The sequence below is a fragment of the Pholcus phalangioides genome, unplaced genomic scaffold (assembly GCF_987345545.1).
Source record: "Pholcus phalangioides strain wild (caught in Gottingen) unplaced genomic scaffold, Ppha-v1.0 ptg000041l_1, whole genome shotgun sequence".
Classification (NCBI taxonomy): Eukaryota; Metazoa; Arthropoda; class Arachnida; order Araneae; family Pholcidae; genus Pholcus; species Pholcus phalangioides.
Genome location: NW_028301627.1, coordinates 1,854,096 through 1,876,823, shown reverse-complemented (window position 1 = coordinate 1,876,823; position 22,728 = coordinate 1,854,096). Strand labels below are relative to the sequence as shown.

At 39.8% G+C, this 22,728-nt stretch overlaps 2 protein-coding genes across 2 annotated transcripts in view; one reads left to right on the top strand and one right to left on the bottom strand.

Moving 5' to 3' along the window:
• Positions 1 to 334: 334 nt before the first annotated feature.
• Positions 335 to 4,795, bottom strand: LOC149065038 (uncharacterized). Its single transcript, XM_089254274.1, has 2 exons — positions 1,561 to 4,795; positions 335 to 1,332 (listed from the first exon to the last, which is right to left on the bottom strand). The coding sequence occupies exons 1-2, from the start codon at positions 4,793 to 4,795 to the stop codon at positions 335 to 337; spliced, it is 4,233 nt and encodes a 1,410-aa protein (XP_089110400.1).
• A 14,994-nt stretch (positions 4,796 to 19,789) lies between these two features.
• Positions 19,790 to 22,728, top strand: part of LOC149065037 (uncharacterized) — a 79,451-nt gene continuing 76,512 nt past the window's right edge. Inside the window, exon 1 of the mRNA XM_089254273.1 lies at positions 19,790 to 20,686. Coding sequence (XP_089110399.1) covers positions 20,308 to 20,686 — 379 coding nt within the window. The 5' untranslated portion in view covers positions 19,790 to 20,307. The remainder of the gene's footprint in view (positions 20,687 to 22,728) is intronic.

The following is a 22,728-nucleotide window of genomic DNA, read 5'->3' as shown; positions in this document are numbered from 1 at the left end:
ACTTATATAGGGATATATTACCACTGAAGTACCATGTCAGGCAAATTGAGGCACAAAAAAAATTAAAAAAAAAAAAAAAAAAACATTGTTCGCGATACATTGCAATTAAATCACAGAAAAATAAATTTGAAAAATAAAAAAAAATTATATGATCCGTAGAATTTTCTGGGTTTATATATAACCGAATTCAAAATAATTTTTGAACAACACACAAAAAAAACCACAATTCTTCATTAAACTCTGCAATTATGATGGAATAATATAACACAAAAAATAACAAGAAAAATTAAAGCATTCATACATAAAATTTTCGAAACATTCAACAAATTGCAGGTCATTCGGGAATATTACGACTTAGCACATCAGCATTCCTATTTTTGCGACCAGGTCTGTGCTGTATCTGAAAGTCATATTGTTGGAGTGACAATGCCCAACGCATCAGACGCTGGTTTGTGCTACAATTCTTCTGTAACCACACGAGAGGATTATGATCAGTGACAATCAAGAATTTTTGACCATCTAGATAATAGTGTAAACGTTTAACAGCAAAAACAATGCTCAGACATTCCTTCTCAGTAGTAGTGTAGTTTCTTTCTGCCTGAGAAAACTTTTTGCTGAGAAAAAGTATAGGATGTTCTTCTCCTGCAATATCCTCTTGAGCTAAAATTACACCCATTCCCATATTTGACGCATCAGTCTGCACAATAAATTGCTTAGAGAAATCTGGTGCATATAGCACTGGTTGATTAATTAACTTGTTTTTCAAACAAGTGAAACTCGCATTACACTCAGAAGTCCAGATGATTTCTCCTTTCTTTTCTTTCCCTTTTAAAGCTTCTGATAACGGTGCAGCCAATACCGAAAACATAGGAATGTAATGACTATAATACCCTACCAATCCTAAAAACGCTCTGATTTCAGTTTTGGTTTCTGGAGTAGGAAACTTTTCAATGGCCTCTATTTTCGCTTCACATGGTTTCCTATACCCCTGCCCAACTATATGACCCAAATATTTGACATGATCTTGGGCGAAACGACATTTTGATGGTTTTAGTGTTAATTTAGCTCCCTTCAAGCGTTCTAACACTAATTCGACATGTTTCAGGTGTGTCTCCCATGACTCAGAAAATATAGTTATATCATCGAGGTATGGTACAGCGAAATTTTCATACTCTCTTAGTAATTCTGCCATAAGTTTACTAAAGAAATATGGAGCATTTTTCAGACCAAATGGCATGCGTAGTGGCCTGTACGTTCCGAAACTGGTAACAAAAGCGGCAAATCTTTGAGCTGTGGGACTCAATGGAATCTGCCAGTATCCTTTGGATAAATCTAACAAGGTAATAAATTTTGCTGATGAAACTAATTCAAGCCTTTCTTCGATATTTGGCAATGGAAAAAATTCGGTGCGTATCACCTCATTTAACCGGCGATAATCAATACAAGGTCTGGGATCCTTATGTGGTGCTTCAACTAAGATCATTGGTGAGGTATAATCTGATTCCCCTACTTCAATTATTTTCAAATCTAACATTCGTTGAATTTCAGTTTTTAAAATACCATTCTGTCGTTGAGAAATCTTATACGGCCTAGCTCTGACGGGCTTATCATTTATCAACGTGATATCATGTTCAACCAGATGGGTCATTCCTGGCTCGTTAGAAAATATCTCAGAATATTTATTCAACAGTTTATGAAATTGTTCAATTCTTTGGGGATCTATACGTTCAAGCAAGTTGCTTTTCTGGACAATGTCTTCAAAATTGAAAATATTTGGATTGGTATCCAAATGGGGAAAATCTATATCATTGTCCGTGTACCCATCATTTCCTACGCAATCCAGGAAATTAATGCTCTCGGGTCTTTTGTAATACGGTTTTAGCATATTTACATGATATATTTGTTCTTTTCTATCCGGAAGCTTAACAATGTAATTCGTCTCGGACAGTCTGTTTTGAATTACACCGGGACCAGTCCACTGAACTGCTACCTTATTCGGTTTAGAAATTGCAAAAATTAGTACTTCGTCACCTTGCTTAAATTCCCTTTTCACAGAATTTTTATCATACCATTTTTTTCTAGTTATCTGTAATTCTTCCATTTTGCTAACTGCCAAGTCCTGACACCTTTTCATCCTATTTATGAGTTTAAGAACATATTCTGTAACAGGACTTTTCTCATCCCCTGACTGTGTCCACTGTTCATACACTAATGTTTCTGGAATTCTTAGATTCTTCCCGTGCACTAGTTCTGAAGGAGTGAACCCTGTACTTTCGTGTGTAACTGTACGTAACGCTAACAATGCTAGCGGAAGGTGTTTTTCCCAATCGGGCCCAGATTCTTCACACAGACACCGCAACAAACGTTTAATGGTTCTGTGAAACCGTTCCACAGGGTTGGACTGTGGGTGATACACGGAGCTGTGACTCACCTTAACCCCAAATCTCTGAAAGAATTCCGAAGTGAGAGCACTCGTAAACGACGTCCCTTGATCACACTGTACTTCTTTCGGGAAACCTGTCCTGCTAAATATCTCGAGTAGTGCATTGACCACACTCACTGATTTAATATCAACGACCGGTATAGCTTCTGGGTATTTAGAAGATAGACACATGGCTGTAATGATGTACCGTTTCCCAGTTGGGGTCTCTGGAAGAGGTCCACAAGCATCTATGTTAATTTTTGAAAATACTTCCTGAATAATGGGAACCAATTTGAGAGGTGCCTTCTTCTTTTCGTTAGGTTTTCCCGCTCTTTGACATTGGTCACAAGTACGCACATATTCCTCCATATCTTTATAACACCCAGGCCAAAAGAAATATCTCAAAAGCTTATCTTTTGATTTTGTAACTCCTACATGAGCCGAAGTGCTTTCATGGCAAAGTGCCTTAACACTATTTCTGAGTTCCATCGGTACTAGTAGTAGTTTTGTTATGTTTCCGAGGTGGTCCTCATGCATCTTAAACAACAGATTGTTTTCAAGAACATATGTCTTCTTCGCAGTAGGATTTACAGGCTTTTGGGCTAATGCCATTAATTCCCTTAAGGATTGACAGTCCTGCTGCATTTTAGACAGTTTCTTAGAACTAACCTTCAACAAAGACAATTCCTCAGCCCCTTCACTGATTTCTGGCAATTGAAGATTATCACTTTCGTCAACAATAATATCTGATAACAGACGATCATCACGTGCCTCTTCATTTTCTTGCGCGCCTAAACAACTCTCCCCGAGAACTTCAACATTTTTCTCTTCTGGGATGATCCCCTTATTAAACTTTGCTTTCGTTTGAGCCCTTGTTTCTACGGCATTCAACGCCTCTGGGGACAAAAGACAAGGCTTCTTACACCCTTCCAATAATTCCGCCGTACGGTTTCCTAAGAGATACCGCCCTTGATCTAATTCGTTTCTAATGACTGCTGCTTTGGTACATATTTTTCCAAAACTACCGCATAATTCAACATGTGCCAAGGGTAGGCACTTGGGATCAGGATCTAACGGTGTTTTAAGCCATATGTTTTCACCTGTCAACATATCAGGAGTGATAAGCTTCTCACAAACTATATCTATTGTGGCCCCCGAATCCCTCAAAATTTTCATAGGAATGCCATTTACTCTACCAAGGGTTGTATATGGGTCTAAAAGATCTCTTGACCCATCATTAACATAATTAACTGTACCCTCTGATGTTCGCTTCAATTTCGGGCAGTTCGGACGTAAATGCGATGGCGAACCACATTGATAGCATTTAAGGGACCTACGTTTCTCAAATTCTCTATGTTCTTGTTTTTGTAGATCTTTTTTCTCGTAGTGGGCAGATTTATTAGAGAACTTTTTTTCCGCATATTGCCATCTATTATAGCTATACTTTTTGTCCTGAGGGTTTTTCGACCCTTCTCTAACATTCTCGTAAGCATCCAATTTTTCGGCCAAATCATAGGGAGTGATAATTTTCGCCCACTCATCAATATAATGCTCTCTTATTTCCGGTGGAACGCGCCTTTTTATTTGATCTGTGACCATCAATTTTTTTAGCCCTTCAAAATCAGTCACTTGCAAACCTTCCACCCACTCATCAAAATATTTAGAAAGTTCAAAAACGAAATTCCGCCACGGCTTGGCTGAATTTCTCTGATGTTTGACAAATTTTAATCGAAAATTTTCTGGGGTCATTTTGAACCTGTTTAGGAGAACCATTTTGATGTGTTCAAAGTTATCAAAATTTTCTTCGGATTCCTTTGCTATAAGTTGTACCACGTCGGGTGGTAAAAGAGCCAACATGGCTGATACCCACCTTTTTTTTTCTACCCCCACTCTTTTGGCTTGCCTTTCAAATAAAGCAAGAAACAACGCGATATCCATTTCCTTTTCATCGAACTTGGGGACAAGCTTTGTCAGCTCATAACTTCCCCCACCGCTTCTTATATCGAAATCCAAACAACCTCGACCCTCGTTTTTTATTGCTGCTTCTAAGCGTAGTTTCTCTAATTCAAACTCCCGTTCTTCCCTTTTTCTTTTTTCTTCTGCCTCTTCCTCCATTTGTTTTCTCGCAAATTCTTCTTTTTTCTGTTTCTCTTCTACTTCTTCCTGAAGTTTTCTCTTAGCTGATTCCTCCCTAGCCTCTCGCTCTTCGACGATAGTAAAAAATTGCCCCTTAACAAACTCTTCTTCAAAATCTGCTGAATTCATAATCAGTCTTTTTAGATCCAAAATTCTCATCCTATCATTCACATTCTCCCCCAACTCTTCCGCTAACAACCTCAAATCTTCTTTTCTAGCTTTTGCAAGGAATGCCATAGCTGATAATATTAGTTATACAAACTAACTTCAAAATAAAAGTAATTCAGCTATTTTTCAAGAATAATCAAAATATACAATCTACCACAAATAAATAAAATCAACTGCGGTACATTTTAAACAATACTGTGCCTCAAAAAAAAATTTTTGCCTTAATCATGGCACTTACCCCTTCGGACTTCGGAGAGACTTAGAACCTAACGAGATGATCTGATGATCCAACAATAACTATCACTGTCGCAAAAGTCACTGGGTGAAACTGCTGTTTACACACTACTCTACTTCAAGGCACTTATTGTTCTCCTGACGGAGCTGATGACCCAATTCCTCCAGAGTTCCGAGATTTATCCAGACGGCACGGATGGCCGAATCTCTCCACGGCACGGATGGCCGGATCCCTCAATGGCGCTGATGACCAAATCTTTCGACGGCACGGTTGGCCGAATATTTCGACGGCATGGGTGGCCGAATCTTTCGATGGCACGGATGGCCGAATCTTCGATGGCACGGATGGCCGAATCTCTCCACGGCACGGATGGCCGGATCTCTCAATGGCACTGATGACCAAATCTTTCGACGGCACGGGTGGCCGAATCTTTCGATGGCACGGATGGCCAAATCTCTCCACGGCACGGATGGCCGGATCACTGATGACCAAATCTTTCGACGGGACGATTGGCCGAATCTTTCGATGGCACGGATGGCCGAATCTCCCCACGGCACGGATGGCCGGATCTCTCAATGGCACTGATGACCAAATCTTTCGACGGCACGGATGGCCGAATTCGAAACTCCTGTTGGAGACATCAACAGTCAAAAACTTTTACGAAGAAGAACATCGGAACGACGTGAAACACATCCAAACCGCTGCCACCAAATTTTTTAGCTGTAGCGTAGTGGTGAACTCATTTTTGCCAATGAGATAACAAATCATTATTCTTGATTAAATGATTTTTAATTTTAAATAACAATATATGTACATTCTACATTTTAGTTAAAATACTTTAGTGTCGACCACGTTGGTCGCACATCCATTCACTATCTCGGTTCGTCTCTCTCTCTCCAAGTTCTTATCTCTCGTTAGACGACGGCGTACTACTCTACAGGAGCAGGTGTTTACAACCGGCAGATGTTTTGTCTGCACCCGCCGGGGCAGTCCACATAAGTTCAAGGGGTAGGATTCGATGGACGTCACAAGGGGATTGGAAAAGTTATCGTTAAATCGAGATTTTCACACTAATAACGGTATTTGTTAAAACGGTATATCCATGCATAAAATACATCTTCGAGGAATTCGCCAATACATTTTATCGCCAAGTTTGCATAAAACAGCTGTAAAAATTCTTATTTTTTTTTTAAATTACTTTCTCGCAAAATGCAATATCCATTTCAAATCATTTTGGCTGTAAGTGCATTCGTACGACCCTAATCGGAGGCCCCCCGCGAACCAATTTTAGGTCGTGGTCGTGATCCGTAACACCATAGACTTAAAGATATATATACAGGGTGATTATAAAAAAACTATCCCGACATATGGGCCCCTAACTGTCATACCATTCACAGAAACTGAATGAAATTTTGGCATAAGGTATTTTGATGTATGCGCTCAAGAATGATATGGAAAACAACAGTGTCACTCTAACAGTTACGGTTACAGTGAGAAAATTTCGAAAATACCAAATGGCAACACCAAGTTTTTTGTATTGGAATGTGATCTCCATTGTGAAAAACCCTAAATAGCGTTCGAACGGCAACTGAAGCATGAAAATCACCGGCGGTAGATAGGCTAAAAGTGAGGACAACCAATAAGGACAGAGAAGCAGCATAAAATAAAGCATTTGATTGTGTTTCACAAATGACCTTGTGGAGCATCAATCAGTCTGGGATCTCAGCCGAAGAAACGGTGTGACGAATGAAACGAACATTAATGCTCTGGTGCACGGCAAAGTCCCTTTTCCTTGCCTAGCTCCGGGGATTTTCGTGCTACAGGTGCCATTCCAACGCTATTTAGTGTTTTTCAGTATGGAGATCGCATTCCAATACAAAAAACTTGGTGTTGCCATTTGATATTTTCGAAATTTTCTCACTGTAACCGTAACTGTTAGAGTGACACTGTTGTTTTCCATATCATTCCTCACATACCTCCGCGTTATCCGCGCATACCTCAAAATACCTTATGCCGAAATTTCATTCAGTTTCTGTGAATGGTATGATAGTTAGGGGCCCATATGTCGGGATAGTTTTTTTATAATCACCCCGTATATATCGCAATCTCATATATATCAATCCTATATATTTGGTCGCAATTTATCATTCTCATCGGCGCCCCAACGCCCCTCACCGCGAGAAATTCAAATCCCGACAGAAATCGCGAAGTGCGGCTTATACGGCGAAATTTAATTTTTAAATTGGACCGTGTCGGGATTTTGACCTATCGGTATTTCGTCTGTCGGGATTATGACCCACACAGAAACTCTATTTATTTCTTTACAGTTACAATGGGTTGTTATTTGACAACCATGGTTTTTTTTCATGTTTAGTTTTAGTTTATTGTTTGACTATAGTCCGTTTCAGGTTAACTTTGCAGTGAAGGGGAAGCTACGAGGGAACCGCATCACTCGTTGCTATGGGAACGAAAGCCTCTTAACCAATGTATCGATGCGCGGCCTCGGTAAGGTATGGCCGATTCTCGCCAATCTCACTGAGAAAAATCTTTTTTACGTGTAACGTAATTGCACAGTTAAATTAGTAATAATTATAGAATTAAAAGAAAACCATTGCCGATACTTTCAGAAATTAAAGTGAGGTTTTTGAAATCATTTGTTTTGTCTTTTGATTAATGTAACAGTAACTTACTGTAATGTAAGAGTAACTTACTCTTCATTAATGTGCCGTAAGTAACATTAAAAATTTCAAAAAAGTCATATATTTTTCTGCAATATTTCCCTTCCCTCAGCTGAAATTTATTTACAAAAAAAAAAATCCAAACAATATTATGAAAGCAACGTGTAATTTTAAAATACTGTATATTAACCATGACTCTCAAAAACTTGGGGAGTTTTAATTTTTTCTTCAATTTAAATGGAAAAAATTAACGTTAAATAAAATTGAGAAGAAGCAGATTAACTCTGTTTTCACGTGTAAATGCAGGAATAGCACCAAATAATAATAATGATACGGTAAAGTTTAGAATTTTTCTACTCACTTTTCTTGCCCAAATTTTCGTCGCTCGACCTTCCCCCCCCCCCTTTCCCGAACGGTATACGTCGATGCCACTTGTTTTCACGACAGCTTTAGTCTTTTGTTACGGTTGATGTGGTGCTCATGGTTATTACGGATGATTCTTATCGAGTTTTGTTTACAGCGAGTATTCAAAAACATAGTATTCAGGAATGGAAGAGCAGAGAACTTTAGCGTGGCTATCTCTGGTGAAAATAAAGACACAACTGTCACATAAAAGATGAAAGCCCAAACCACTGTGGACCCCCCCTCCCCCCTCTCATTTATTTTATCTGAAGAGACACTATAAAGGCAAGGGGCGCATCGGGAGGAACAGGTTGGGTGGAAGATGGCGTCCGTTCGTGTGAGTGGAAGTCGCGACTCTGTCAATACTCTCCGTGATCGGAAACTAAAACTATACCATAAACATAGCAAAAAATAAATAATTTAAAAAAAAGAGGATCTAAAACAAAAAACTTCTGCACCCGTAGACGGCCTCTCACAATAGTATCGGCACTCTGTGGAAGAGAAACACTTCTTGTAATCTGTGAGTGAATATCTGAACTCACTGAGGCCTATTTTGGGGAGAAAATAAAACTGATTGAATATTCGTTTTTATGTAAGCCTATAACTGCATGAAAAACTGAATGAAAAATTGAATCGTTGTGGAAAATTCAACCAAATAACGAAAAAGAATATACATATACAGTATACAATTGTGTAACGGAAAAAACACGACAGTGATATTGGTGGGGAAAATTTCTAGGATATCGCGCCAGAATGTCGTTGCCGTTGCTATGGATTTTTGATAATGGTAACCAATATTTTTTATAATTTAACAATTTTAAACAAGTGAACATCGGTTCAAAACGATGTTTTTTTCAGTATTTTTTTCAAAATCATAGAAAAAATTGAAATATTCTGTATAAGTGTTCATCTTAAACCTCCGATGTATGAGAACTATATTTTGCGGCGAAAGAATACACTCTCTACCTTTCTCTTCACTGCAAAGTTAACCTGAAACAGACTATAGGCATAAATTAATTGTTATCAGGCCTTCTACGTTTTTCACGAGACTTTCTATTTCAGTGTCCTCAACATACAGCACAGTATCACCAGTATCATCATTAGCTTCAATTTACAAAAAAATCATTGTTATAAATTAATAACAACAATGGCCCTAGAACAGATCCTAGTGGTACGCCGTGTTTGACTCCCTGAAAAATGTTTTTCCATTAATTTTAACAGACTGTTGTCTATTTTAGAGATCGGTTGCAAACCCTTTCAACATATTGCCTCTTAGTCTAACTATTGATATTTTCTATGTAGTATATCTGCCTAAGCCCGAAATTGGCCACTTCGTGTAGTGGCTGATCCAGTTGATCCGGCCAATGTCGGAAATTCGGGGGTTTCGCCCGGCTTTGGACGACCCCCTATATGTTGATCCCTATACATCCTTATATATGTATCACTAAGATATCAATATTCAGATTCCTATGATCGTTAGGGTTGCCATAGCTAACCATAATTATCATGGATAGCTATGGCTAATTATAAATCGCCATAATTATCACACACCAAAGAAAAAAAAATACTCCAAAGCGGCGATGACACCTGATCATAGGGATCGATGTATAGGGTCCGACGAAAACCCGAATTCCGGACATTTGTCGGGTCAACTCGGCTAGCCACTGCACGAAGTGGCCAACTTCGGGTTTTGGCAGATATACTACTAATAGGGATCTTACTACTAATAGCAGATATACTACTAATAGGGACCTTACTACTAATAGCAGATATACTACTAATATACTACAAACAATAGGGATGTATAGGGATCGATATATTGGCCGGGTCAGCTCGGCTGGTCACTTCGCGAAGTGGCCAACTTCGGGCTTTGACGGTGACATATCCAATTCCACAAAATCTCATTCTTAAATCTAGAAAGACTGCTGTAGAATATTGGTTGTTGTTAAATCCTTTATTTTTAAGTAATCATTGAATTCAATTATGCCCATTTCTGTATTTCAATTTTTTTTTTAAACTATATTGGTTTAAAGCAGTGGTTCTTAACCTTTGGAAGCCCGCGGCCCGGTTTCATTTGTTTTTGTAAGTGGAAGGCCCGGTCAAACACATGATTAAGGAAAACATTGAACATGAATGGGGGAAAAGAAACGGCAGATCAGTCGCGGCCCGGGTATGAATGATGTCACGGCCCAGTACCGGGCCACAGCCCGGCGGTTGAGAAACACTGGTTTAGAGCATAGTTTCCCAACCTTTTTGTCCCATCGCCCCCTTCTTCAGAAATTTTTTTCTCCCATCGCCCCCTTCTCCAGAAATTTTTTTCTCCCAGCTCCCCCAACGCAATCTAACCCATAGAATCCTATGCTATACCCGTAGCTGCTACTGCCCTCCTAGAACATTCCATCGCCCCCCAGGGGGCGTTAACGCCCACGTTGGAAATCACTGGTTTAAAGCAAACATTTTTGTTAAGATAGCTGTGATTCACTGCTTTTCATACACTTTTCTATAACTTTTGAAAAAAACCGGACGAATCGAAATGGCCCTGATCATTCGCATCACCCGTTTTAAAGATGGGATCAACAATGGAATATATATTCTAATTCAGGATTGAGAAATTCCATGTAATATATTGATGATTTGATAATATCTTCTTCATTACGTGAAGATGATATTTGGAAATTATTTCAAATCTTTTATGAGTTATCTTATCGTGCCCAGTAGCTTTATTTTGTTTCAGCTTAGAAATGATGATCACTTGTATATTGTTTTCATCGAGCTTCGAGTAATAGGCCTACATTGAATTAATAGAATTATATGAACACTGTTTTTACTTGTTCTATATAACAAAAATTATCATTTGGTATATAAAAAAAATTATCAAAATAAACAAAAAAGTATCAAAATAAACGAAGTATCAAAAAATTATCAAAAATATTAAAATTATCAAAAATATTAAAATTATCAAAAAGTATTAAAATTATCAAAAAAATAACAAAAAGGTATAAAAGTTTACCAAATGTATCAAAAAGTATTAAAATTATCAAAACTTCAATAAAAAGTATCAAAATTATCAAAAACTTCAATAAAAAGTATCAAAATTATCAAAAACACTCAAAATTATCAAAAAAAAGTATCAAAATTATCAAAAAAAAAGTACCAAAAATTATCAAAAAAAAGTACCAAAAATTATCAAAAAAAGTACCAAAAATTATCAAACAAAAGTACCAAAAATTATCAAAAAAAGTACCAAAAATTATCAAAAAAAGTACCAAAAATTATCAAAAAAAGTATCAAAAATTATCATATAGTAATCAAAATTAAAATCAAAAATCAGATTCATCCCAGGTTCTCCCTAGACCATGGGAAACAAATGTAATGGCTAGTTTCTAGTCTAATAGCAACAAAAAATGTCTACGGATCCAATTGAAGATCATTATGTGTCATCCCATCATGCACCTCCATTTCCAATTAATTATTGAAAACTCTAAATATAAATAGTGACGGCCGTCGTTGCCCGGATCAGAAAGCTCAAGAGCTGCTACGCGTTCACGCATTGTACGGTATATATAAACTCAAAATACCAGAGATTCCATTCCGCCGCCACGCTACTGCCCCGGATCAAGTTTCGAGTGGGAGGAGCATCGGACGAAGAGAGAGAGAGAGAAGAAAATGTGACGTATTCGATGACGCCTACAAATTGGCCAATCAAACACGGATCGCTTACAATTGGGCGGGATTAAAGGGCAACGCTTGTGACAGAATGTGATTTATACATCGGGGGAGGAAGGGGATAATTAGGAGGGTCCGTTGACTTATTTAACGCGGTCTCACGTCCAGGTATGTGTTCGGCAATACCTAGTATAGTGTTTCCCGAAGTGGGCGATGGAATGGCTCTGGGGGGGGGGGGAGATAGAAACAATCGATGTACCATAGGATCGTATGGGTCCGCTTGAGTTGGGGGGGGGGGGGTGAGAGAAAAAAATTCTGAAGAAGGGGTGATGAACAAAAAGTATATTTGGGAACTGTTCCTCACAGTGGCAAAACGGGGCTACATAGGCCCCATGAGTGATTTTTCCTGAAGCCCCCCCCCCCCCACCGCCTTAGAAATGTTCCCTAGGAATACCTGCTTACCAATAAACAAACTTGTTGTCGAAAATTTCACGCAGATCTCGTGTTCATAAGGGTCCCCTCCGCACTTTTCAGGGCCTTGAAGTTGGCTATCCCTTTGTATTCCAGGCGCAGCCCACATCCCCCCTTCTCCTGCGTACGCCTCTGCCTCAAAGAAAACTAAGGAGGGCTCCAATAATTCTTAGGGCCCCTACTTTTTTGGTACAGATAAATCTATAACAGTAAGCCTATTGGCGATTGCCGACGGAGCCTTGGTGGTGCAATGTTTAAAACTGAGTCTATAACTGTTTCTCAAACTGTTTTTAGCCATTGGCCCTCCATTCAGGCCATATCTGATTAGCGGGCTCCCTTGTCTAATAAAGCTCCGCATTTCATACAGAAGTGTGACCCCCCTCCTTTCTACTTATTGAAATGGATTAGGTCTAAACTAAATTTATAATTTATATAAAATAAAACTTTATAAATTAGGTTTTGATCTCTGGATCCCTAAGTGACTACTCCCTTCGAAGAGCCGAATTATATAGAGAAAAATTGGCGTACGCTACGCGGACCAACACAATAAATTGCTATCTTGACATATCACCCTGAATCCGAGCCTACCCTGGGCTAGAGTTTAGTGAGAGTTTTCTTCTTGTCTGGTTTTATGCTGGGCCATCTTAACATCATGCCCCTCCGGGAAAATTGGTGTTTCACGGCCGATACTGAGATGGAAGTAAAATCTTGCGTAGGCCTTCTACGGGCATGAGGTTTTGGGTCATGGCCGGATGGGTGCATGCGTTAAGATGGTCTGGGTTTTATCAGCAGCTCTGCTGAATTGTGAACGTAGGCTACAGTAGTTACATTTTTTTTTCAGCACTCTGTGGCCTCCGTTAACCACCTGGCGTGACTTCATTTTCTCCCGTGGTCCCCTTAAAATATCCCATAGTCACGAGGGGGCGGTATGGTTCCAGATCTAGAACCACTGGTCTATAAGCCACTGATTGTTCGAGTGTCTTTTGGGAAAAAAATCATGTTTATCTGATTTTATTGATTATTGATTCTGAAGGTGCTCGAGCACCCACAGCATCTCTGGTTCTGATGCCACTTGTTCCACACTGGAGGACGGGACTACAAGGCTCTAGTCTTGCACCCCCGGGATGGCTTTCTTTTTGCACAGTGAATTTACTATAGAAAGGGAGCTGTCATATATGTCCAGGCCTGAGGACAGACACATCAAAGAAAGGGGCGGATATAGTGGAGCCATCTTCATGCATGGCCCCATTCGATGGTGCTGACTGCATAGGGGGTAGGCTATCCCTACGTGATGACAACGAGATCTGGAAATCTGATTTTTCAGAATAACTATACATATCAATAGGCGGTAATTCTGGGCAAGTAGCTCTCTCTAGCCTCAGCACATTATTTCACCCTGGAAGGCTCCATGATGCAACCTGGTGTCATGGGTTTATCAGCCTGTAATCAAGCAAGTTGAAGCAGACGTCCTCAACAAACGCTTAATTTTACCCGGGAATGCTCCATGATGCGAATCTGGTGCCACTAGTTAAACAGGCAGCGATCAAACACGTTGAAATAGCTGGCCTCGGCATATTATTTTACCCGTGAAGGCACCCTGATGCGTAGGGCCGTCTTAAGAGCATCATGGGCTCCGGGACCAACTGATTTTTCTGAAGCCCTACCAGGCAAATTCTCCAAAACTTCAATAGATCTTATTTTTGTGAGGCCCCTCTTCTCTTGAGGACCCCGAGCCATGCCGGAGTCGGCCCTTCCTTTAAGACGGCACTGCTGCTACTATGGGTTAATCAAAACACGATCAACAGCTGGATCACATTGCAGCACATTATTTTTCCCGGGAATGCTCCATAAAGCGGCCCTGGTGCCACGGGTAAATCAGGCCGTGTTCAAACAATGAAACAGCTGGTCTAAACATATTCGTTTATCCGGGAATGCTCCATGATGTGGCCCTGGTGCCACGGGTAAAATCAGACCGCGATCAAACACGTTGAAACAGTTACTAAACGGCCACGCACTGGGAAAAACCAAATAGACATTCGATCACAGGAACGATCAATTGAATACCGGAGCTTTACGTAGCCTATGTACCGAAATGACGAATAACATGATCGCACAGTATAATTCCTCAAATTTTCGTTCGCTATATGCGTGTGATCGAGACAAAAAAGCAAGGACACGCCTAAAGCAAACTAATGAAATATGAACATGCCAAATACAGAACTGGAGTAAAATAATCTCCGATGGTAGAAAAGAGGGGGGGCCGAGGAAAAAGGAAACCACCCCTGGAGCGGGTGTTTTTAGTTCTGCGGTGTTGAGTTGAAATCCAATAAAAACACGAGGGGAAGGGGGATCACAATCTCCTGTTTTCCCGTTCCCCTCTCCCCCCAGTCCGACATCATGGGAACAATGGGTGACTTGTGCAGTCACTAAACGGTTGCGTAGGCCTATAGTAGAAGTGTATATAGTAGATGATCCGTGTTATTTCGACGTGTCGATAAGAGGTGTTCATCTTTTTCTCCATTGAAATCCCTGTTTGCATCGAAACAATTCACGATAAATTTACCGCAAATTAATAATCGGAAAAGAAAAATTAATGACAAAAAATTAACCGAAAGAAAATTGTACGGAAAAAAAATCAATCAAAAAAACTGAATGAAAGAAAAATTCATAAAAAAAATTGAATGAAAGAAAAATTCATAAAAAATTGAATGAAAGAAAAATTCATAAAAAATTGAATTAAAGAAAAATTCATAAAAAAATTGAATGAAAGAAAAATTCATAAAAAATTGAATGAAGGAAAAATTCATAAAAAATTGAATGAAAGAAAAATTCATAAAAAATTGAATGAAGGAAAAATTCATAAAAAACTGAATGAAAGACAAATTCATAAAAAATTGAATGAAAGAAAAATTCATTAAAAAATTGAATGAAAGAAAAATTCATAAAAAATTGAATGAAGGAAAAATTCATAAAAAATCGAATGAAAGAAAAATTCATAAAAAACGGAATGAAAGACAAATTCATAAAAAATTGAATGAAAGAAAAATTCATTAAAAAATTGAATGAAAGAAAAATTCATTAAAAAATTGAATGAAAGAAAAATTCATAAAAAATTGAATGAAGGAAAAATTCATAAAAAATCGAATGAAAGAAAAATTCATAAAAAACTGAATGAAAGACAAATTCATTAAAAATTGAATGAAAGAAAAATTCATAAAAAATTGAATGAAAGAAAAATTCATAAAAAATTGAATGAAAGAAAAATTCATAAAAAACTTGAATGAAAGAAAAATTCATAAAAAAAATTGAACTAAAGAAGAATTAAGAGAAAAAAAATTAATAATTGAAAAAATAAAAATTAAGGGAAAGAAAAAATTAATCGAATGAAAATTAGTATGAAATCAAACAAAATTGAATGAAAGAAAAATTCACCGAAAGGAAAATTTATTTTATTTTTAAGGAAATTTTAAACGCAAAGTAATCGAACGGAAAATTTAATGAAAGAAAAATTATTTGTGTGAGAAAGAAAAATTAATCGAAAGGCAAATTTTTTAACCGAAAAAACATTAAATGATTATTAATTAGAAAAGTCATTAAATGAGAGAAGAATTGTATGAGAGAAAGGAAAATTCATTGAAAAGAAAATTATTTCAAAAGAAAGTTAAATGAAAGCGAAATAAAGGAAACAATAAATGGAAAAATTAAATTAAAATTTGATTTTTTTATTAATCATATGATTATTTATTTTCATTTCATCGATTAATTCAATTAATTGAAAAAATAAATTGATTATTTAATGAATTTATTTTCATTTGAAGTTAAGAGAAAAAAATTAAATTCAAGAAAAAAAAGAAATGAAATAAAAATTCATGGAAAAGAAAATTAAATAAAAGGTAAACGTCACTGGCGAAAATGCACCGGAAGAAAAATTCATCGACGGGAAATTAAAGGAAATGAAAATTCATTGACAGGAAGTTAACGGAAATGAAAATTCATCGACGGAAAGTTAACGGAAACGGAAATTCATCGACAGGAAGTTAACGGAAATAAAAATTAATCGACGAGAAATTGAAGGAAATAAAAATTTAGTGACGGGAAATTAACGGAAATAAAAATTCATCGACGGGAAATTAACGGAAATGAAAATTCATTGACAGGAAGTTAACGGAAATGAAAATTAATCGACAGGAAATTAGCGGAAATAGAAATTCAACGACGGGAAATTAACGGAAATAAAAATTCATCGACGGGAAGTTAACGGAAACGGAAATTCATTGACAGGAAGTTAACGGAAATAAAAATTCATCGACGAGAAATTGAAGGAATAAAAATTTAGTGACGGGAAATTAACGGAAATGAAAATTCATTGACAGGAAGTTAACGGAAATGAAAATTAATCGACGGAAAGTTAACGGAAACGGAAATTCATTGACAGGAAGTTAACGGAAATAAAAATTCATCGACGAGAAATTGAAGGAATAAAAATTTAGTGACGGGAAATTAACGGAAATAAAAATTCATTGACAGGAAGTTAACGGAAATGAAAATTAATCGACGGAAAGTTAACGGAAACGGAAATTCATCGACAGGAAGTTAACGGAAATAAAAATTCATCGACGAGAAATTGAAGGAATAAAAATTCATCGACGGGAAATTAACGGAAATGAAAATTCATTGACAGGAAGTTAACGGAAATGAAAATTAATCGACGGAAAGTTAACGGAAACGGAAATTCATCGACAGGAAGTTAACGGAAATAAAAATTCATCGACGAGAAATTAACGGAAATAAAAATTCGTCGACAGGAAATTAACCGAATGGGAAGTTCAATCACCACATGTATTCTTGAGAGAGTGCTCCAGAGCTCTAATGACTTACAATGACGAGACCCAGAAAGCAATCATCTTACTTCGTCATTCATTCATTTAGTAACTTGACTATATCGGTGGGTCACTCATTCATTCACTTAGTGACCTGACTATCGCGGTGAGTCACTCATTCTGTCGGTTATTCGCTCTTTTTGTCACTCGTTTGCTCACTCGCTCGCTTTCCAAGTCAGTCACTAGATCACTCACTCATTCACTCAAACAGCGGCGGTAACATATTTTTCTCACACGGTTGAGTTTTTTGAATATTTATTATTAAGAGCCGGAATATCCGGCACTCATGGAAGTGGCTGGCCTCATTGAACTGACTTCAAACATTAGCCTGTACAAGAAGTGACCTGTAAATGGTCATTCACTTCACGAAGAGCCTGGGGGCATTGGTCATGACATTTATTCATAATTGCCTCACATCAATAATATGAAACGATTCCTAATGCTAGTGGGGTTTTCCAAAAATTTGTGATTACCCTGGGCCCCTGGTCACAAGAAGTCCTTAATTCAAGAGCAAGTGCAGATCCGGGGGTGGGGGTGATGAGGGCGATCGCCCCTCCCAAGAACCGAATAATATAGAAGAAATTTTTTGTCCCTCAAAACGATACAGAATGATCCGATGTAACTACACAAAGAGTTGCTTTTCCGACACGTCACCCTGGGTCAACACCCCCACCATAGATAAGATATATACAGTATATAGGTCTTATCTATGGGGGTGGGTGTTGACTGAATCCTTCTGCCTTCACTCCATTCGCAGCTGAGGATGCGATGTCGGCAGCTCCATTCGCAGCTGAGATGTCATATCTACCTTCGCTCCATCCGAAACTGTAAATCGGCTTCATTCGCTGCATTCGAAGCTGGAAATCGACTTCATTCGCTGCATTCAAAGCTGAAAATCACCTTCATTCGATTCATTTGAAGCTGAAAAACGGCATCACACATTTCACTACTACTTTCATAGTTGTCCGGCTCTGCTCCATTCGAAGCTGAAAATCGCATTCATTCGAAGCTGAAAATCGCATTCATTCGAAGCTGAAAATCGCATTCATTCGAAGCTAAAAATCGCATTCATTCGAAGCTGAAAATCCCCTTCATTCGATTCATTTGAAGCTGAAAAACGGCATCACACATTTCACTACTACTTTCATAGTTGTCTGGCTCTGCTCCATTCGAAGCTGAAAATCGCCTTCATTCGATTCACTTGAAGCTGAAAAGCGGCTTCACACATTTCACTACTACTTTCGTAGTTGTCTGGCTCTGCTCCATTCGCTGCTGAAGATATCAGCCTCACTCCATTCAAATCTGAAAATGTCTGCCTTCACCCCATTCGAAGCTGAAAAATCGCCTTCATTCACTGCATTCGAAGCTGGAAATCGACTTCATTCGCTGCATTCAAAGCTGAAAATCGCCTTCATTCGATTCATTTGAAGCTGAAAAGCGGCTTCGTACATTTCACTACTACTTTCGTAGTTATCTGGCTCTGCTCCATTCGCAGCTGCAGATGTCTGCCTCTCCGTTCAGACGTGGGTCCAGAGTGGGGGGGGGGGGAAGGGTTGGAACGACCACCTCCTTCAAGAGTCGAATAATATATGAAAATTTGTTTGCCCCGTAAAATACAGGACTTTTAAACAAACCTAAACAATTGACCCCTCCCGACACATTGACCTGAATCCACTCCTGTTTGAGAGGCTGGGCACAAATATTTTTTGCGGCCCTCATGGTTTTAAATGCTTGGAGAGGCAAAAATTCGACATCCGAGAAGACATACAGAGGCCGACATCTTCAGCTGCGAATAAAGCCTAGGCATATATTTTCAGCTACGAATGGAGGCGAGGCATGCACCATCAGCGGCAAATAAAGGTATCTATCTCCAGTTACAAATGAAGCAGAAGAGGAGATCTTCCCAGTGAATAGAGTAGAGGCAAACATCTTCATCCTAGAATGAAGCGGAGGCGAGCATATTCAGCTGCGAATGTAGCCGAGGCAGAAATCTCCAGTTGTGAATGTAGCCGAGTCAGACATCTCCAGCTGCGAATGGAACGGAGGCAGCTATCTTCAGCTGCGAATGAAATCGAGCACTCATTATCAGCTCGAGTGGTGTTATTTCAGACATCATCAGCTTCGATTTGAGCTGAGGCAGACATCTTCAGCAGTGAATAAATCCGAAGCGGATATCTCCAGCTCCGAATAAAGCTGAGGCAGAAACATTCAACTTCGAACGTCATTGAATCAACCCGTATTTTACGGGACATGTAATTTTTTCCCCTCATTTATTGGCTCTTGGGAAGGGGACGATCGCCCCCATCTCGCCTTCCTCTGTATCCGCGCATGGCTGGCCTACGACATATCTTAACTTAAAAAAAAAGGCCTAAGTACTCACCTATCCGGCCTATTTTTTCCTTCAACGAGAAATTTCCCGAAATAGAAACCGAAACTATTCAGAAGTTATTCAGCTCGAGGGAGAAAAAGACAATAATTTGAAAAGAAGTTGGAGAATTCGAGATACGTACATATAAGACGGCTCCTTGACGTTTTCCCGTTCAACCACAAAACTCCGAAGTCGTGACGTAACGACCGTCAGGCCACGCCCAAAACGCTCCGTATAGCCCCGCCTCCTTTCCCCCCTCCCCCCACGTGCCTCTCCGGATCCTTGATTTCAAACGTCGTCCCGGTCTTTAGCCGGGAAAAAGGATTCACTCGATCCTCAGCGAACCACTCGTGATCACCACACGCTGGAATTGAGCACTTGATAAGTTTGACGGGGATTCTCCGAGACAAATACCACGTGGGGGTGGCCCCGTGCATGTGTGTGCGTGTCTCTTCTCCACCTCCTCCAGGACTTGTTGACGTCCATCGCTATATACCGACCGGGTAAGATAATTCCAGAAATTATCGGAGATTATGACTAATTGGTGATCGTAATCTGTATCTAATGACCCTTCAAGAACTGCCTGGGTAGTTGGCTTATGGAATTATCATCAAACTGAGACTGACCGTAGTGATAATTATGGATGTTGCTCGATTGTGGCCCGAATAATTCAGGATAATTATTTGCGCACGGAAATGTTCCGGGTTCTGACTGTGCGAGGATTCCAAGAAATTGACACCGTTTGTGTTGCAAGAGAAATGCTCCTGCGACGGCATCCAGTAATGTTTTAGGCCGGTTCGATAATTGATAATCCGGGTAATTGATAATTTCCTCCCCGTCTGAGAAGCACACTAAAATAATTTTATAAAAAAAAACTCCAGATGAACATGGAACAGCTGACCGAGTTCGTGACCAAGTCATTCAACCCGGACCGGCCGATAACGACCAGCGTCAACAGCCTCCCGCAGTTCCTGGCGGCGAGGAACGTCGCCCTGGCCGGGGGCCACGTCGGGGCCACCGCCAGGTCCCTGCACAGCGTCGTGGACCGTCTCAGCGCACCCCACCTGTTCCCGGGGCTGCTCGGGGCCGGTGGTGGCGTGATTCCCGGACTGGGACCCTCGCATCCGGCTATGGGATTGAGCTTGACCTCGCCGTTGATCCTGCCGCCCAGGCCGGCCAGTGGCAGCACGTCCTCGCCATCCAGCGTCGTCACGGACAAGGAGGACAGGACGAAGGACGAGGACTCCAGCGAGAAAATCGGTGAGTTTTGATTCTTTCTGGATCCGCTTCATACACACACTCACTCAGAGACGTATGGCTTTGACGCCGTTGGGCCCGTCCCCCTCAATATCCTGGAGCGGGGCCCTAAGATTGGGAGCTTTTGCGACTCCCTCCCCCCCCCCCCCGAAGCTAGACTTTTCACGGGTCCAACTATAGTGAATTTACAGCATGAAAAAATAAGAAATTATAATTGTCCCGGGGCCCAGGGCTTGTGGGGGGGGGGGCCCATGCCGATGGGCTATAAAATTTTTGCCGCCCTTCTCCCATTCAAGTCTAATTTTCTTGACTCAAATTTGCAGCCCTACGCCATAACCCTCTTGGCTTCCACCCCTACAAATACATCTCTGTCTCTAGGTCACTCTTATGGTCGCTCACATGCTCACACACTATTTTAGTCACTTACATGCTCTCACTGTTTTAGTCACTTATGTGCTCTCACTGTTTTAGTCACTTACGTGCTCTCACTGTTTTAGTCACTTACGTGCTCTCACTGTTTTAGTCACTTGCATGATCTCACACTGTTTCGCACACGTTCTAGGTCACTCTTTTGGTCACTGACCGACCTGGTCCAGCGCTCTCTAGGTCAGTTCTCATGCTCCTTAACTCCCTGAGTCACTATTTTGGTGGCTCACTGACATAGCAGCTGACTCCCTAGGTCACTCTCATAGTCCCTCACATGCTTTCTCCATCACTCTTTTAGTCATTCACTGACCTAGTCTCTAGATTTCTAGGCCAATTTCTCGTTCAGAAACTCTCTAGGTCACTTACTGGCCTAGCCACTCACTCTTTAGGTTACTCTTTTGGTCGCTTACTGGCGTATCCCTTATTCTATAGATCACTCTTTTGGCCATTTACATTCTAACACACTGTTTTGGTCACTCATTGACCTAGTCCTTTAATCACTCTTTTAGTCACTCTAACGCTCAGACACTCTCTAGGTCACTCTTCTAGTCAGTCACTGACGCGTTCTTTGCTCTAACCCGATATAAAAGCATATGCAGTCGTCACTCGTTATGACGGCCACCATTGTTCCGTCAGAAACGGACGTTATATTGAATGGTCGTTTATATCGAAAGGTTTACATTTTGGATGTTTCGTACCTGAAAGCATTTGAAAATTATCCTGCCGGTCGTTGTAATGGAAAGGTCGCTATAACGTAGGGCCGTTATAACGGACGTTGACTGTATCACGAAAGAACGAACTAATAGTTAATACTATATAATACGCTTCCTATAAAAAAGATAATGGTATCTTAATGTAACTAGCGATAGCGCTTCTCGATTCATCTCACTATGTCTGTCCATCGTACTTCTTTTTAAAACATATCAATTATGTTAGAATCAACGACTCCCGGAGGTAAGCTATTCCATTTTTCAGAAACCCTATAGGAGAAAATTCCTAATTCGGTTTAGGGTTTAATTCCTGTGACACCACAACGTAGAATTTTCTCTTACTAAACGATAGGTAGTGGACGGATGATGATAATAAGCCTCGAAAAAGCGGAAGAATGACTTTAGGAGAACGCGAAGAGACCTTTTTGAAAATGAAGCCGAGCATTCTATTTGCTTTTTTGACCACAGCTGAACAATATTCAGAAAACCTAAGCCGCTCGTCAATGAGAATTCTCAAATCGGGTGACTCTAGTTGCCTCCGGGATAGTGACATCATTCAACTAGTAAGAAAACCGTGGGTTGTTCGGACTAAAATGAGCGACCGTGCACTTGTCAACGCTAAACGCCATACTTCATTCATTAGCCCATGTTGTAATCATATTCAAGTTCGTCAGGAGCCTCTCCCTATCGCTTTGATTCTCTACTACTCCCATTAGCTTCACGCCATCTTCAAATTTGCTAATAATCCCATCGATACCCTGATCGAGTTTATCGATAAAAAGTGAAAAAAAGTATGGGGGCCCTGGACACTTCCTTGAGGAACTCCACTAGTGACGCCTGTCCAACCAGAGAATTCCCCGTTCACCATAATTCGTTGCGACATATCTCTTAACCACGATTCTATCCAAT

Bases quoted from the DNA above. Each gene is read 5' to 3' on its own strand.
- LOC149065038 (XM_089254274.1), bottom strand. From the start codon at position 4,795: ATGGCATTCCTTGCAAAAGCTAGAAAAGAAGATTTGAGGTTGTTAGCG. The intron at 1,333-1,560 runs GTATTTTAAAAA...TTACCTTGTTAG, and splicing joins GATTTCTCAACGACAGAATG to ATTTATCCAAAGGATACTGG.